Source organism: Cnephaeus nilssonii (genome assembly GCF_951640355.1).
Source record: "Cnephaeus nilssonii genome assembly, chromosome: 3".
NCBI lineage: Eukaryota > Metazoa > Chordata > Mammalia > Chiroptera > Vespertilionidae > Cnephaeus > Cnephaeus nilssonii.
This window is the reverse complement of record NC_137074.1, coordinates 84,058,524-84,074,709: the sequence shown is the minus strand read 5'-3', so window position 1 is coordinate 84,074,709 and position 16,186 is coordinate 84,058,524. Positions and strand designations below refer to the sequence as shown.

Below are 16,186 nucleotides of genomic sequence, written 5' to 3'. Positions count from 1 at the left end.
TTTGGGACAGTTGGGAAGATAAAATGTATGCATGCAGCGTCCTCTGTCTTATTGCCCCAGATTCCATCTTATTTTAGCAGTGGTAATATTTGCTTCAGGATATGTAGCACTGGGAAAGTTTTTAGTCCCTTTCCTGGTGTTAGATTAGGTTGGCAGTCTTTGTGCTAAATTAATTGGCTGTGTAACTTCAGACAAGTCACCGAGTCTTTGTGACTCTCCATTTGATAAGTTGGGTCAGACTGTTCACCCTGCACACCTCATAAGGTTTTATTAAGACTCCATGTGTGAAGCACTCTTTAAATTAAGCACCAAATAAACATAAGGTAAAATTCTTAATTACCGTATTTTCTGGCATATAAGATGACTTTTTAACCCAGGAAAATCTTCTATACGCCCAGTCGTCTTATATACCGGAAAATAAGGTAGGCTGATCACCTGTCCCTCACTCGATAACATCAGCATCTCATTTTATTCCTGGACCAAATCCACATTCCCATTGATTCAGGAATATTCTATTCTACTAGAGGCCCAGTGCATGAAATTTGTGGACGGGGGGTGGGGCTGGGGTGGGGGGGTGTGCGTCCCTCAGCCCAGCCTGCACCCTCTCCAATCTGGGACCCCTCAAGGGATGTCCGGCTCACAATCCAGGACTGCTGGCTCCCAACCACTCGCCTGCCTGCCTGCCTGATTGCCCCTAATCACTTCTGCCTGCCATCCTTATTATCACCCCTAACCACTCCCCTGCCAGCCTGATCGACGCCTAATTGCTCCCCTGCTGACCCAATGGCTCCTAACTGCCCTTCCCTACCAGCCTGGTTATCCCTAACTGCCCTGCCCTGCAGGCCTGGTCCCCCCTAACTGCCCTCCCCTGCCGGCCTTGTCCCTCCCAACTGCCCTTTCCTGCAGGCCTGGTTGCCCTCCAACTGCCCTCCCCTGCTGGCCTTGTCTCTCCCAACTGCCCTCCCATGCAGGCCTTGTCCCTCCCATCTGCCCTCCCCTGCTGACCTGCTCCGCTCCCTACTGTCCTCTCCTGCTGGCCTGGTCACCCCTAACCGTCCTCCCCTGCTGGCCTGGTCACCCCCAACTGCCCTCCCCTGCCGGCCTGGTCACCCCCAACTGCCCTCCCCTGCAGGCCTAGTCCCCTCCCCCCCCAACTGCCCTCCCCTTCTGGCCTAGTCGCCCTCAATTGCCCTCCCCTGCAGGCCTTGTTCCTCCCAACTGCCCTCCCATGCAGGCCTTGTCCCTCCCATCTGCCCTCCCCTGCTGACCTGCTCCGCTCCCTACTGTCCTCCCCTGCTGGCCTGGTCACCCCTAACCGTCCTCCCCTGCTGGCCTGGTCGCCCCCAACTGCCCTCCCCTGCAGGCCTAGTCCCCCCCCCCCAACTGCCCTCCCCTTCTGGCCTAGTCACCCTCAACTGCCCTCCCCTGCAGGCCTTGTTCCTCCCAACTGCCCTCCCCCGCAGGCCTGTTCACCCCCAACTGCCCTCTCTTGCAGGCCTGGTCCCCCCCAACTGCCCTCCCATGCAGGCCTGGTCCCCCCAAATTGCCCTCCGCTGCAAGCCTTGTCTCTCCCAACTGCTCTCCCCTGCTGGCCTTGTCCCTCCCAACTGCCCTCCCCTGTAGGCCTTGTCCCTCCCAACTGCCCTTCCCTGCAGGCCTGGTCGCCCCCAACTGCCCTCCCCTGCTGGCCTAGTCCCCCCCCAACTGCCCTCCCCTGCTGGCCTAGTCGCCCTCAACTGCCCTCCCCTGCAGGCCTTGTTCCTCCCAACTGCCCTCCCTTGCAGGCCTGTTCACCCCCAACTGCCCTCCCTTACAGGCGGTCCCTCCCCTGCTGGCCTGATCGCCCACAACTGCCCTCCCCGGGTGGCCATCTTGTGTGTTGGAGTGATGGTCAATTTGCATATTACCTCTTTATTATATAGGATTCTATTCTGTTCTATTCTATTCTATTCTATTCTATTCTATTCTATTCTATCCTATCCTATCCTATCCTATCCTATCCTATCCTATCCTATCCTATTCTATTTTGAAAATAATAATTTCCTCATGGAAGAATGTGGGCAGTGTCCTCTATAAGCATTTCACCTTCTTCGTTTTAGATTTAGTTCAATTGTCAGTTAAGATACAAAGACTGCCCGAGCTTTCATACATTTTTTTTCATTTTATTAATTATAAAACTGTTTTCCTCATAAGTTGTAAGTGACCTTATAAAGTAGCTTTATATAGAATCTCTGAAATATCAATTGAATTAAATGGTTACAAAGAACCAATTGCAGGATTGATGCTCCTATGATTTTAAAATTTTTAAATTACTACAATCATACTTGGTTTTAAAAAATGTTTAGTGCCAGAGTTTCTAAGATAGGGGGACAGGGACAGGCTTGCTAATTAATATTGTGACCATAAGGAATCTTTACGTCTATTTCACTTGATTGCTTCCCCATATTTACATCTGAAAGAATGGTAGCTGTTGCCTTGATGCAGGGGTCCTCAAACTTTTTAAACAGGGGGCCAGTTCACCGTCCCTCAGACCGTTGGAGGGCCGGACTATAGTTTAAAAAAAACTATGAACAAATTCCTATGCACACTGCACATATCTTATTTTGAAGTAAAAAAACAAAACGGCAAAAACACCCACGTGTGGCCCGCGGGCCATAGTTTGAGGATGCCTGCCTTGATGCTTCAATTGTAATAGAAAAGTCAGGAAGAAAGATAAAGAATAAATATATTAATTGCAGTAATGTTTAGCTGTAATCTTAAAATTTTCAAGAGTATAGGCATGTATGATTGCTTTACTTCTGCATCACAAATTATAGGAGAGACAGTAGTTGTAGCTTGAAACATGTTACGAGGAAGACATAAAAAGAAGTTATATATCTCCTGATGATAAATCAGGAGGAATTAATGAAAAGCGGGAAAAGTTACTTTCTGCTTTGGACAAAAGATGGCACTATTGCTGTGCTAAGTATTTTCTTCTGCAATTTGGGCTCAGTCTTTTTAAATGCAGAAAACAGTAAAATTTAGTGATCTAATTTATACTGACCCTCCCAACAGAAGGCTAGATTTCTAATCAAGGACCTGAAGAATGGACCAGAAGAGTGGAATTTATATTTCAAAAATTGTTAGCTTGTTTTAATAGCTAAGTATAAAAATAACATTCTCTGAGACTCAGAGATTTGCCATAGGAACAACAGGACACCTTGCCTCATGTTTTCAGTTATCATTAAGTTTGAAATACCCTCCCTCTGGAACTTGGACAATTGTCAGGGTTCCAAGATGTTTTAGGTTTTTTTTTGTTTGTTTGTTTAGTTTTTCAAGGTCATTGAACTTAATGCTTTCATTAGGATAATACTTATTTTTTTCAAGTTATTACAATTAGGTAATTATTTTTCTTTTATTTTCCTGGGTCATTATATTTTACTTACTTGATAGTTGGAAAGCTACATGGACTATAAATCTGGAAATATATAAAAATAGTCTCTCTTCTGCTGGGAAAGCAGCACATTCTCATGTTGTTTCTAAGCCAGTATCTTAAATGACTCTTGGGACTTAGTTCTCTATTTTTTTCTAAGCAGATCTTTCAAGGATGGAAAAATTTAGTGAAAGCACTGAACAAAAAGACAAAATGAACTCCTGAAAAAATGCCTTTATTATTGATTGCACAAACTGTTCTTTAAAAAATAAACACATTGCCCAGCCAGTGTGGTTCAGTGGTTGAGCATGGACCTATGAACCAGGAGGTCACAGTTCGATTCCCAGTCAGGGCACATGCCCAGGTTGCGGGCTCGATCCCCAGTAGGGGGCATGCAGGAGACAGCTGATCAATCTCTCATCTCTCCCTCTCCCTTCCTCCCTGAAATCAATTAAAAATATATTAAAAAATAATAACAAACATACAAATTAAAACACTTTTTTTTTGCTGAGTAGGGTTGGAGGAGGCTGCAGAGGAAGCCTTGATGCATTGAGAGAACACAAAACAATCCAGTTTTCCTTCTTACTTTGTGTTAGAATAAGAAAACACTGATGGATTCCTGCATCTAGACTGCAGATTTGCCTATCTGATGCTTTTTAAAGTTAACATTTAAATAGTTAACTTTTAAAAAGTAATTAAATTGAGCTTTCATCATATAACTATGTGGCTAGGTTATTATGTTGATAGAGTATATAATATATTTATAACTCATTTGAATCTAAAATACAAGAACAAAATATTATTCCAAACCTTTGAGGCCAGATGTGTTTCAGAATCCCACATTTTTTGTTTTGTTTTTAAAAAGGTAATGATGTACATATTTGGAGTATCACATCACCAGCTTCCCCAGTAGTGTCTAGGGCAGCAAGCACCCTGAAATAAAAAATAAATATGTTTTCAGCAAAATGTATGAAGAGTTATACCAGAGGAGGTAAGTCTTGACCATAAATAGCTTTACATCAGTTTAGGTAAGATTTTGAGGCTAAATGAGTTTTCCACAAACTTAAGAAAAAAATGTAGGTTGCAGAGCTTCTTGGCCTTCACAACAGTGTGTAAATACTATTCAGTCTACTCTTCAAACTGCCAAAAATCAGTAAGGTTTTCTGTTTGTAAATAGGGAAATTTTAATTTAACATTATATTATTTTTAACTAGAGGCCTGGTGCACGAAATTCGTGCACAGAAGGGGGTGTTCCCTCAGCTCTGCCTGCACCCTCTGCAATTCGGGACCCCTACACCTTTTTCTTATCTAGCTAACCTCTTCACATTTAAAAAAATTAACTGAAATATCACCTACTCTAGGAAATCCTCTTTGAACAAATGTCTTTACAATCTGTATTAAGTATTTTCATAGTATACCATTCTTTTTCTTTAACAGCTACTTAGAGTGGATGCAATGTGGTTTTCATTCTTGCATCTGAATTTTTTCTTCTTGCTCTTGTAATAGCAAAGCTTATCTAATTTACATTTGCCCTTCAAGGACTTATACTTGGTTCAGTTATAGTTGGCTCCCTGCTTTTTTTTAAGCAATAAATTTGGGTTGTGATAGTAAGCCTCACTTGTAATCAAGCCTGTATGTCTCTCTATCTGAATATTTTTATAATACCTATCACTTTAGCATACCAGAGATTGTGTTCATTTATAGAAAATAACAATAAATGTCACCTGATCATTTGATCTTCTAGTAATATTTTATAGCAAGATGTATTATTCTAGTAATTTAGCTATTACAAAACTGAGACGTACAGAAATAAATGACATTGAACAATAAAGAATGACTCAAATATCAAAGCATAGTACACTTAGGGCCTTCCTTGTCCTGTGCCTCAGATATCATAGCATAGTACACATGGAATTCCCTTGTCCTGTGCCTCAGATATCATAGCATAGTACACAGTTCACATGGAACTCAGCTTCCTTTAAAATAGGAAGGGATGCTATACTCATGAAGCAGCTACCTCCACACATATTTTTTTTATTTAATTCATAGCACATACTCTTTGTACTAATTAGTGAAAAATCATCCTAGCAATTGCCTCTGTTCCTCTCTATATTATTGCCTTACATTCTGATGTTATTACTGCGCTTTTATCATCCACTCACTCTAATAAGATTGTGATTTTTTTAAGGGCAGAGATCATGACTTGAGCTTGTGTTTCTCTGTCATGGTGTCTAGATAAATGCTCAAATGCCATCCAGTCCAAATACTGTGATGAGAGAGGCCCACTGTTGCTGGAGACCTCTGATTTTTATTTAAGGGCCTCAATTGTTCTGTGCCTTTACAGAGGGGTGAGTAGGGGCTGAGGGAATTTGAGGAAACCCAGACAGAATTCTCCTCTTAAAAGATTTTGCTAAGCTGGCACCCGGGACCTCTGGGCATTTGTCCAATTAAAACCCGGACACACAGCAATAACAAAGGCACTGGTCTCCTACTGCCAATGCGTGGGGATCAAACCTCAGCCTGCAGGAACTCACCCCCGCAGTCAGGACCATGCTGCTGGGTAGACCTGGACTGGTGCTCCTAACTCTGGGGAGAGGGAGACTTCCCATGGCTGCAGGCTAGAGGCCCTGGACTCCACCCCACCCACCCCAACAGGTCCCTAGCCCAGGCTGGTCAGCTGAGCGGCTTCTTCGCCTGGGATTGCAGGGCGGCTTGGCCAGGCTCTGTCTGGCCTGTTCACCCCATGATTGCGGGTCAGCTCGGCTTGGCCTGTTCTCCCCGTGATCGCTGTGGCTCAGCCTGGCCTGTTCTCCCCGTGATCGCTGTGGCTCGGCCTGGCCTGTTCTCCCCGTGATCGCTGTGGCTCGGCCTGGCCTGTTCTCCCTGTGATCGCTGTGGCTCGGCCTGGCCTGTTCTCCCTGTGATCGCTGTGGCTTGGCCTGGCCTGTTCTCCCCGTGATCGCAGGGCAGCTTGGACCCGGGCTCTTCGCCCCGTGATCGCGGGGTGGCTCAGCCTGGCCTGTTCTCCCCGTGATCGCTGTGGCTCGGCCTGGCCTGTTCTCCCTGTGATCGCTGTGGCTCGGCCTGGCCTGTTCTCCCTGTGATCGCTGTGGCTCGGCCTGTCCTGTTCTCCCCGTGATTGCCAGGCAGATCCACCTGGGCTCTTCGCCCCGTGATCACAGGGTGGCTTGGACTCGGGCTCTTCGCCCCGTGATCGCAGGGCAGCTTGGCTCCGGGCTCTTCGCCCAGTGATTGCAGGGTGGCTTGGACCCGGGCAGGTGGTGAGGCGGCTTGGAATTGGGCAGGCGGCATCGGGTGTCGCCTGCCTAGGTTCAAGCCGCCTGATGCTGCCTGCTTGGGTCCCCATCTCAGCTTGGATCCGCCTGCGGCTTCGCTGCCCCCTGCCCCCTGCAACTTGGATCCCATGGGCCGACTGCAGCTTGGATCCCATGGGCCGCATAGGGCCTCTGCCTGTGCTGCATGCATATGCAAATTTACCCGCCATCTTTGCTGGATTAATTTGCATATCATTCCTGATTGGCTGTGGGCTTAGCGGAGGTACGCTCAATTAGTGTTTTTCTCTTTTATTAGTGTAGATGGTTTTATTTTTTAAAATATGTGTTGTTCTGTTTTATTAACTATGTGGTTCAAGCACAGAATGTATTTCAGCAGATTCCATAAATACTGAAAGACAATCAAAGATTTGGAGAAATGTGTACAGCCAATCTCTGCCATAAAGCAACAGGGTATCAGGCATACATTCTGCTGCAAGAAAACCATCATTCTTCTTCTGTTAGGAGTACTTTGGGTAAAAGCATTTCCCATTCTATTTTATGCTATATTATTAATCAAGGTCAGTTTTATTTTCTGCAACAGTGTTGTGAGATAGAATCTTATTTCTTATTTCAAGTAGGGTTAAGTCTAATCAGCACTTAGATAAGAGGCTTCTGGGAGGAACATATATGTTTCAGGAAAATGAGTGAAGGATTCTATTATGTGTCAAGTCTGCTTCCCCCAGCCCTGTATTATAGTTGGACGTTGTGTATTGAATAATGTATACTATAAAACCTGAGATGATGTCTACTAGTTCCCATTTCTGTTTAAAATATTAGGTTTGCCTTCTCCCTAATCTGATCAGAATAATACTTTTGCTTCATGTACTGTAGTTAGTTATGATATCTTCTGTATGATTAGAAAGCTCTGCTAACCCTCTTTTTAGCATCACTCATAATTCAATGGTAAATAATTCCAATCATAATACAACTTGTTATTTAGTAATTTCATGAATATAGTTAGTGGTGTAGTACAGATGAATAATAATCCATTACTCAGGATCTTCTTAAGCCATAAAACGTATAGTCATTAAAAAATCAGGGGGCACGGCTCATTTGGAGATTAGCATAAGATAGCATTATGCCAAAATGGATGTTGCTTAGTTAGTTGTTTGGTTTTCCTTCCTCTTATTTAAAAATAAACATAAGAATAACTTTGCATGGCACAGAAATTGACACAAGCATTGAGAACTCTTTGCCTTCTTTGCTATCAGAACCTAGATCCAACATCTCTTATTTTTCTTCTGTGATCTGGACTTACCTTTTTATATGGTCACTAGAGGCCCAGTGCATGAAAATTCATTCATTGGAGGGGGGATCCCTCAGCCCGGCCTGCCCCCTCTCACAGTCCGGGAGCCCTCAGGGGCAGGAGGTGACCCGGCAATCAGGGGAAGGTGATGCCCCATCACACCTCTGCTGCTGCCACTGCTGGCACTGCAAGCCTCAGCCGACCCTGGGTGGCTGGCAGCCACCATCCGAGGCTTGCCTGCGCCTTGGGCCAGCCTGGGCGGCTGGGGGCTGAGGAGACTGGGGGACTCTGGAGGCAGGTGCGTGGAGCAGCTGGGCCTACCTTGGGATAGGCCAGGCCTTGTCACACACCTGCCACCCCGGCGGGGATGAGAGGACTGGGCGCTGCCATCTTGTGGCTGTGGGCACCGCCATCTTTGAGGGTGTGGCAGTCAATTAGCATATTCCCTCCTTATTGGCTGTGGGTGCTGCCATCTTTGAGGGTGTGGCAGTCAATTAGCATATTCCCTCCTTATTGGCTGTGGGTGCTGCCATTTTTGAGGGCGGGGTAGTCAATTAGCATATTCCCTCCTTATTGGCTGCGGGCGCCACCATCTTTGTGATGGTGTGAGGGTCAATTAGCGTATTCCCTCTTTATTAGATAGGATTACCACAGCTTTGCCAGAGTATTAGTGCTACTCCAGTCTCTCTAACTTCTAAATGTTTTTTGTTTTTTTTCTTACCTTCCAGAATTTTTAATTTCTTACTGGCTTGTTAAGAACTACTAAGTACTATCTTTCTTCCTTTCTTATCATTTCTCTCCAGAGCAACACAATCTTTCTCACACCCTACTGCCTGTCTTCTAAATACATACACAGTCTTCTTTTTATGATTTGGATGAAACATATAATAATAGTTACTAGAATCTGATGGACTGTTTCAAAACATGTGTGAATTGTTATGGAAGCAGATGATTTATCCTAGGCACTACTGTAGTGGGCAAAGTATTATATATTTAGGTACTTATATTTATGTGTTAATTTTCATTTAATATATGTAAAACACTACATTTATCTTTTTTTTTTTTTTTGTAAGAGAACATTTATTGTGTAAATCACAGAGGTAGAAAAAGAAATTCCTAGAAGAAATGGGCTTAGGAAACGCGTTATGGAGGTAAAGGAAGGGCCCTTGGAGCTTGGGGGTGAGGGAGCTGATGGTAAGAGGCCTTGGGGTCGGGGAGAGGAAGGGTGGGAAAAGACAGGGGCATGCTCCCAGGAGGGAGAGTGCACAGGGAAATCCTTCCTGAGGATTTTAAGGGTGGAGATTTTAGGGGAGATCCTAGGGAAGATCTCAGTAGAATATTCAGCAGTTTTTCATGTGTGTCCTTTCAGGGTTGTGGTCTCCACTGATTGATTGGCTGACACCAGGGCAGGGGGTCATTATTCAGTGCAGCTTGTCCTGACATTAGCAGTGGCTGGTTTTTCTGTCTTTTGATTTTTATTGCAATACCAAAAGTATTGATTTTAAATCATTTTATTATAGAGTGGTTAATACTCTAGCCTTAATTAAAATTGAGTACCTAGTGCCATTTATGTATCAAAAACAAAGAAACTCTTATGTGTATTTATAAATGCTAATGTAGAGATAGATTTACACTTCCTGCAAAACCAGTGTGAACCTCAGTATGAACTGGTTCAATTCATGAGAAAAATGCCTTCTATGGCATAACATATTTCTTAGTATAGAAAAGTCTTGGCTATATGAATCCTGGGAGAGATTTTTTTCCCTCACATTGCCTACTTTTCTTGATCTTTGAATACAAATTATGGTATTTTTAAAATGTATAAGTACTACCAGCAAAAGGATAGAAATGGTATTTAAAGAACAGTTATGAATAGCACAACAGCAACAACCATTTGACAGGAATCCCTAACATTTGCTCTAGGGTGTTGAGATTAACCCAATTTGTGAAAAAGCTTTTCCTTGTTTAGAAATTAATGAGACCAGTTAAATTATACCAACCTAATTTTAGAAAGATAAGTTATGAATGTTGGAATGAAAACAAAGCAGAAGAATTAGCCAACATTGGCAACATTATAGAAATTAATTTAAATTTGCATCAAGCCAGAAACTTATTGTTTGTGAATGATGAGGCTTCTGTATACTTTTGTATAACTGTAATGAGAAAGAATTATACTTACTTGATTAAGGACTGGCTTTGCTAATTGTGAAACTAGGATAAAAAAAATAGTTTTTACTATAAGTTTCAGATATCTGTATTCATATCTGCCTATATCCCTTGCACAATACTCTAACTTTTTAAAAGAAAGTCTTTTGTCCATTGCTGTAGTCAATTGAAAGTGATCCAAATTGAGTGAAGCTGTAACTTAGACAATTGTAGCAAAATATACTGATGCCTTAGTATATCATTATAAAAAAAAAAAAAATCACCGAGTGTGTATTTGTTTCTTATTGCTGCTATAACAAATTACCATAATTTTAGTGGCTTAAAATAATACAGATGTATTATCTTACACTTCTAGAGGTCAAAACTTTAAAATCAAGGTGCTGGCAGAGCTGTGTTCCTTCTGGAAGCTGTAGGGGAGTGCAATTGACAGAATGTTTGTGTCCTCCCCAAATTTATATGTGGAACTCTAATCCCAAAGGTGATGGTATTAGTTAATGTCGACTTTGGAAGGTGATTAGGTTATGAAGGTGGAGCCCTTGTGAGTGGGATTAGTGCCCTTATGAAAGAGCCTGGAGAGAGGTGCTCTCCCCTTTCACCATGTGAGGACACAGTGGCCATCTCTGAACCAGGAAGCAGGTCTCCACCAGATGTCAAACCTACCAGTACCTTGATCTTGGACTTTCCAACCTCCAGAACTGTGAGGAATAAATGTTTATTGTTTAAACCACCTCGTCTATGGAATTTTTGTTATAGCAACCTGAACTGAGCACACAGGTAAAGCCAGTTGATAATCATTTTCTTACCTTTTCCACCTTCTAGCAACAGCCTGCATTCCTTGGCTCCTGGCCTGTTGCTGGCTACAATCCTGCCATTCCAACCTTAGCACCAGTTATCACCTTTCTTTCTCTGACTTTCTTACTTCTCTTTTCCATATCTTTGTGAATATGTTAAGCCCACTCAGATAATCCAGAATCTTTCCATCTCAAGAACCTTAATTTTATCACATCTGCAAATATCCTTCTTCCATGTAGATCTTTATTGTTAAATCTCAATTATTGGGGATGCACTCTAATTGCTTAAATATAGATGTGAGTCATGGAGCTGACTGGACTCAAATCCAGTAGAGGTTCTGGAATATGATTTTTTTTAAATTTACTGATTAGTAGAGGTTCTGGAACATGATTTTTTTTTTAAAGTTACTGATTAGTAATTGCTCTGGGGTTAACACCACAGCATCAAGATTAAAACTTTTTTAGTTTTATGTCTCAGTAGATCACCTTGCCTCTCACTCTGCTCTTCTTATTGAGGCTATCATGAACTTTCTTTAAAAACAAAGATTTTTTGATTTGAGAGAAATAGAAACATCGATAAGAGAGAAAAATCAACATCGATGGGCTGCCTCCAGGGATGGAGCCCGCAACCTGGGCATGCGCCCTGATGGGGAACCGAACTGGCCACCTCCTGGTGCATGGGTTGAAGCTCAACCACTAAGCCACACCAGCCGGGCCTATCATGAACTTTCATTACCTTAAAACATCCTGGTTTCCTATCCATGCTCCCATCCTGTTTCTCATGAAGAGCTGAACCCCATCTTTTCAAAAACTAACTTCTCCATTTGTAGTCTGAAACCTGGTACTGCTCTTCTCCTGGATCTGCATTTATAAATATTTGTAAGTCTTCTCTTTCAAACAAACAAACAGACAGATAAATCTTTCTCCCTATCTTTTTCCTGAAGCTACTCTTTCATCTAGTGAAGACTTAATTTCTTTTTAAATTTCTGCCTCCCTTTAAATAGGCATTCTCTGAGGGTCTGTCTTTAGTCCACTTTTTTCTTTTCTTGCTCTTTTCCTGGGAAATCCTACTTAGTCCCATGACTTCAACTATCACTGAGCCCTAATTTTTTTCCTGAAGATCAGCTGCTCTGTTCCACCTACCCATACATACCACTCAATATAGTAAAAAATAAACCCATTTTTTCATCATGTTCTACCCCCATCCTCCTATCCTTAAAAGATCAAGAGTGGCCGAAACCGGTTTGGCTCAGTGGATAGAGCGTCGGCCCGCGGACTCAAGGGTCCCAGGTTCAATTCCGGTCAAGGGCATGTACCTTGGTTGCAGGCACATCCCCAGTAGGGGGTGTGCAAGAGGCAGCTGATTGATGTTTCTCTCTCATTGATGTTTCTAACTCTCTATTCCTCTCTCTTCCTCTCTGTAAAAAAATCAATAAAAATATATTTAAAAAAAAAAAGATCAAGAGTGAACAAATCAAATACACTGTCTTTCCCATGTTGATTGATTTGATTACCATTTTCCTAGTCACCCAGGGATACGTTAGAGAGAAATAGTTGTGAGGCTAGAAAACATCCAGAGTTATTGCAATCTGAGTCAGGATTGCAAAAAACTTTAAAGTATGTAAGCTTCCTTGCCCTCAAACGCCGTAGCTTGCTTTTAATGTGCCTAACCAATCTAATGCATTCTCCTGATTACATGCAGGTCTGCAATTAAGGCGCTGCGTCCTGGAGGGTTACTTGTGTACTCTACATGCACACTTTCCAAAGCAGAAAATCAGGATGTGATCAGTGAAATTTTAAATTCCTGCCGTGATATCATGCCTGTGAACATAGAGGAAATGGCAAGGACTTGCTCCCAAGACTTCGCATTTGCTCCCACTGGCCAGGAGTGTGGGCTCTTGGTGATTCCAGAAAAGGGCAAAGCGTGGGGCCCCATGTACGTAGCCAAATTGAAAAAATCATGGACTGTATGAACTTGGTGATGTGCATTTTGGAAATTATGTCAATGTACTATTGTATTTATTTTTCTGGGCTGTCTACACGTGAACATTTAAATAATTATGGAGTCAGTTTCCCTGGATCTGTTTTGGAATCCTACTTAGTACTCTAGCATCTCAGAGTTTAGGCTGGAGAATTTTCCAGGTGTATATATTTTTCCTAGAAATACATCCACAGCAGTGATTTAAGGTGGTGCAGATGGTGTTTATTCTGTATAATAAAATTGCTTTGACTTGGCATTTTGTCGTTAAATTAATCCACATGGTTTTGTGCATAGGATGTTTAGAAGTACATTCTATCCATGAGGTTGGTACTCTGAACTTTTAAAAATGCACATTTGCTGTCCCTTTTATAACTTTTCTCTTTATCAAATATACAGATTCTTTGAGAGTTTTCTTCCCCCTTTTTCTTAAGAACTGATTGGTATTCTGAGACTAACGTCTTAAGCAGCTCTATTTCTAGTTCTAGCAAAATATGTTTCCTACTTAAGTTGTTTTTTGTTAAGGACTGTCTTCTGTTTACTGCAAAGGTCAGTGACTCTACTGACACCAGCTTTATTTCTCCGCGTTTTTGTATTCACAAATACAAATTGAAAGGGGGAATTATGTTGAAAGGCCATTAGAAGAGCAGATTCACATGCACATGTTTGACTTTCGACATTCAGCTTGTAGAATAATGGAGTCTATCCAGCAGACTATAAAGCAAGTGCTTGAAACAAAACCAGAATGATTAATAACTGCAATAACTGAACTATATTTGGAGAGTTTTGTTACATAATTGCAGTTATAATGAGCACCACTGAATTTGATTATCTTACAGTTGCAATCTGGAGGGGCTTTTTATTTCACTCTGTTATGAAATGTTATAAGAGAGTATGATGTCACATGTTAATGCACAAGAGGGAGATGCATAATGAGAGTGGATTATACTATTACCAAAACCCAATACATTTACTAAGTGGCTCTCCCTGTTTATATATATCTTGGGAATGTTGTACACATTTCTGTATATATACTTAGAGTTTTAGTTTCAGGGTGGATCATGTGTTTTCTCTAGAAATTGCTTCACTTAGAGTCCAAACATATTTTTCCAACTGTTAAGAAAAAGTATACACACTTCAAAAGATTATATCATTTTGGAAATATGCATTAAAAAAAACCACCTCTGACTATATAAATATAAAATTCTGCTGAAGTTGAATATTTTTGAATTGTTTATTCTATTCTGTTCACGTAAATAGACTACCTATTAACTTTTTTTTTATTTTGCAAGCATATATAACTGGGTTACTGTAACTGGGAAGTCTGAGGAAGAATGTTTATTCTATACCTTCATTCCATTAACCTTTTTATGTTTTTAGAATACTTCATGAATTTGCATGTCATCCTTGCACAGGGGCCATGCTAATCTTCTCTGTATCATGCCAGTTTTAGTATATGTGCTGCTGAAGCGAGCACAACCATTTTTTTCTTTATATCTATTCAATATGTCTAAAGGAAAGCTGGATCTCTTAGACTCAATCAGATATACTGAGTTAATAAAGAAGATTAATGATAATGGAAAAATATATTTGTTTGTATGTGTGTGCTTATTATTTTTTTTCAATATGAAATCCTGTCTTTAGATACTATAGGTTTAAAAAGTGCATTCATTCTGAGTAGGTTAATCACAAAGTAAAATTTCACAGTGCACTTTATTGAATGTCATTATTTCACCAACACAATGCCATGAAGCCTATTCTGAGTACTTAGTGTGCCATTGGATTAGACCTTCCTATGATTACTTCAAAAATGCAACTACATATGTGTATATAAATATCTCACTTTATTATTAACAATCATTATAATGAAACAGCTGACCTATATCTATTGACCACTAAATATTTGATTAAGTATATATAACTTTAAAAAAGATAGATAGCTTTTTTGATCTTTTAAACAGTCTCAGGAGTGATCATTGTAACTACCTTTTGTAGATGAGAAAACGAAGCTCAGTGCTATTCTTGGGTCCAAGATTAAAACTCGCTCCAAAGGCCAGGCCCTTGTCCCTCTCTGCACTATGCTGTCTCACAGGATATAGGTTATAAGAACCCTCAGGGTTACCCACTGGCTTTACCCTTATTCTCCATTGCTCAGTTTTCTAAAGCAATTCCCTATCCACAGGGCATCTAAGGGTTAGTCAATATTTGTTTGTTTTTTTTTTTACCCCAAATATTTCAGGGTGTGTTCTAAAGAAGTACTTCTTGTGATTGTCATACCCAGAAATATCCCAAGGACATACTCTGTGCCTTCCTTTTCTTTGCAGATGCTGAACTGAAGAATAGAAATTTGGAGCAGCCTTGCAATGTCAATTGAAAAGCAAGGAGTAATTGATATTACTTTCTGTGGCATTGAGTTACTTTCAAAATAGCTTTATAAAAATTTAGGTTGCTTACCAACACATTAACTTCTCTCTGCCATCAGCACACTGAACAGCCACTAGTTTCAGAAATAGACTATGAATAAATGTAATGCATTTAAATGGTGTGTACTGAATTTTTAAAGCATCAGATACTGTCTGTGGTTTGGAATCAAGGCAGTCTGCAGTCCTTTTATCCAATTACATATATCCATCTAGCCTTATGCTCAAGATTGCATGTTATCCCCTTAGCAGTATTGTGAAAAATATCCTTTTATACAGGGTGAGTAGACATAAAATAATAGAGACCAGACCACTGGCTATGCAACTAAATAAAATTATCGCAAATCTAATAGGCCCTTATCCAACTAGGCTGTATCTTGGGAGATAAGCATCAGATAATCTGCATAGGCTAATGTAACTCATCTGGAAAACAAAGAAAATATTGGAACCAATAGCAACACTTTTATTAGATACCTGGAAGTCCTTTGATGCAATTGAATGGGCTACTTGTATTATGTGCTAGGTAAATTTGACTTTGGGGACAAATATAACAGCACAATTTATTTTCAACCCATTTATATGGTTCAAATCAATGGTTTATAGTCTCCCTTACCTTATTACTGCATTATGGAGGGAAGAAAGGATGGTGCCCATGACTGATGCAACTCTTCAGGCTGACATTGAGCTATGATATCACCCAGGTCCCATGGGTATCTGAAGGGTATTCAGATGAAAGTTCATAAGTTAACTAATATCTGCTGATAATCCACTTTTCGTTCCAAAAGCCCTAACAACATCTGTCCTGAAAACATTAAAAGTAGTCATAATTTGAAGTGGC

General features: G+C 41.2%; 1 protein-coding gene across 2 annotated transcripts in view; it reads left to right on the top strand.

Annotated features, from left to right (window-relative positions):
- Nucleotides 1-15,479, top strand: part of NSUN3 (NOP2/Sun RNA methyltransferase 3) — a 71,451-nt gene extending 55,972 nt beyond the window's left edge. The window contains exons 6-7 of one of the 2 annotated variants that reach the window (XM_079766870.1): nt 12,653-12,886; nt 15,253-15,479. In XM_079766870.1, coding sequence (XP_079622996.1) covers nt 12,653-12,886; nt 15,253-15,259 — 241 coding nt within the window. In that variant the 3' untranslated portion in view covers nt 15,260-15,479. Of the gene's footprint in view, nt 1-12,652; nt 14,401-15,252 lie in introns of those variants that run through there. The other variant, XM_079766869.1, reaches the window with a different exon arrangement.
- Nucleotides 15,480-16,186: the final 707 nt, after the last annotated feature.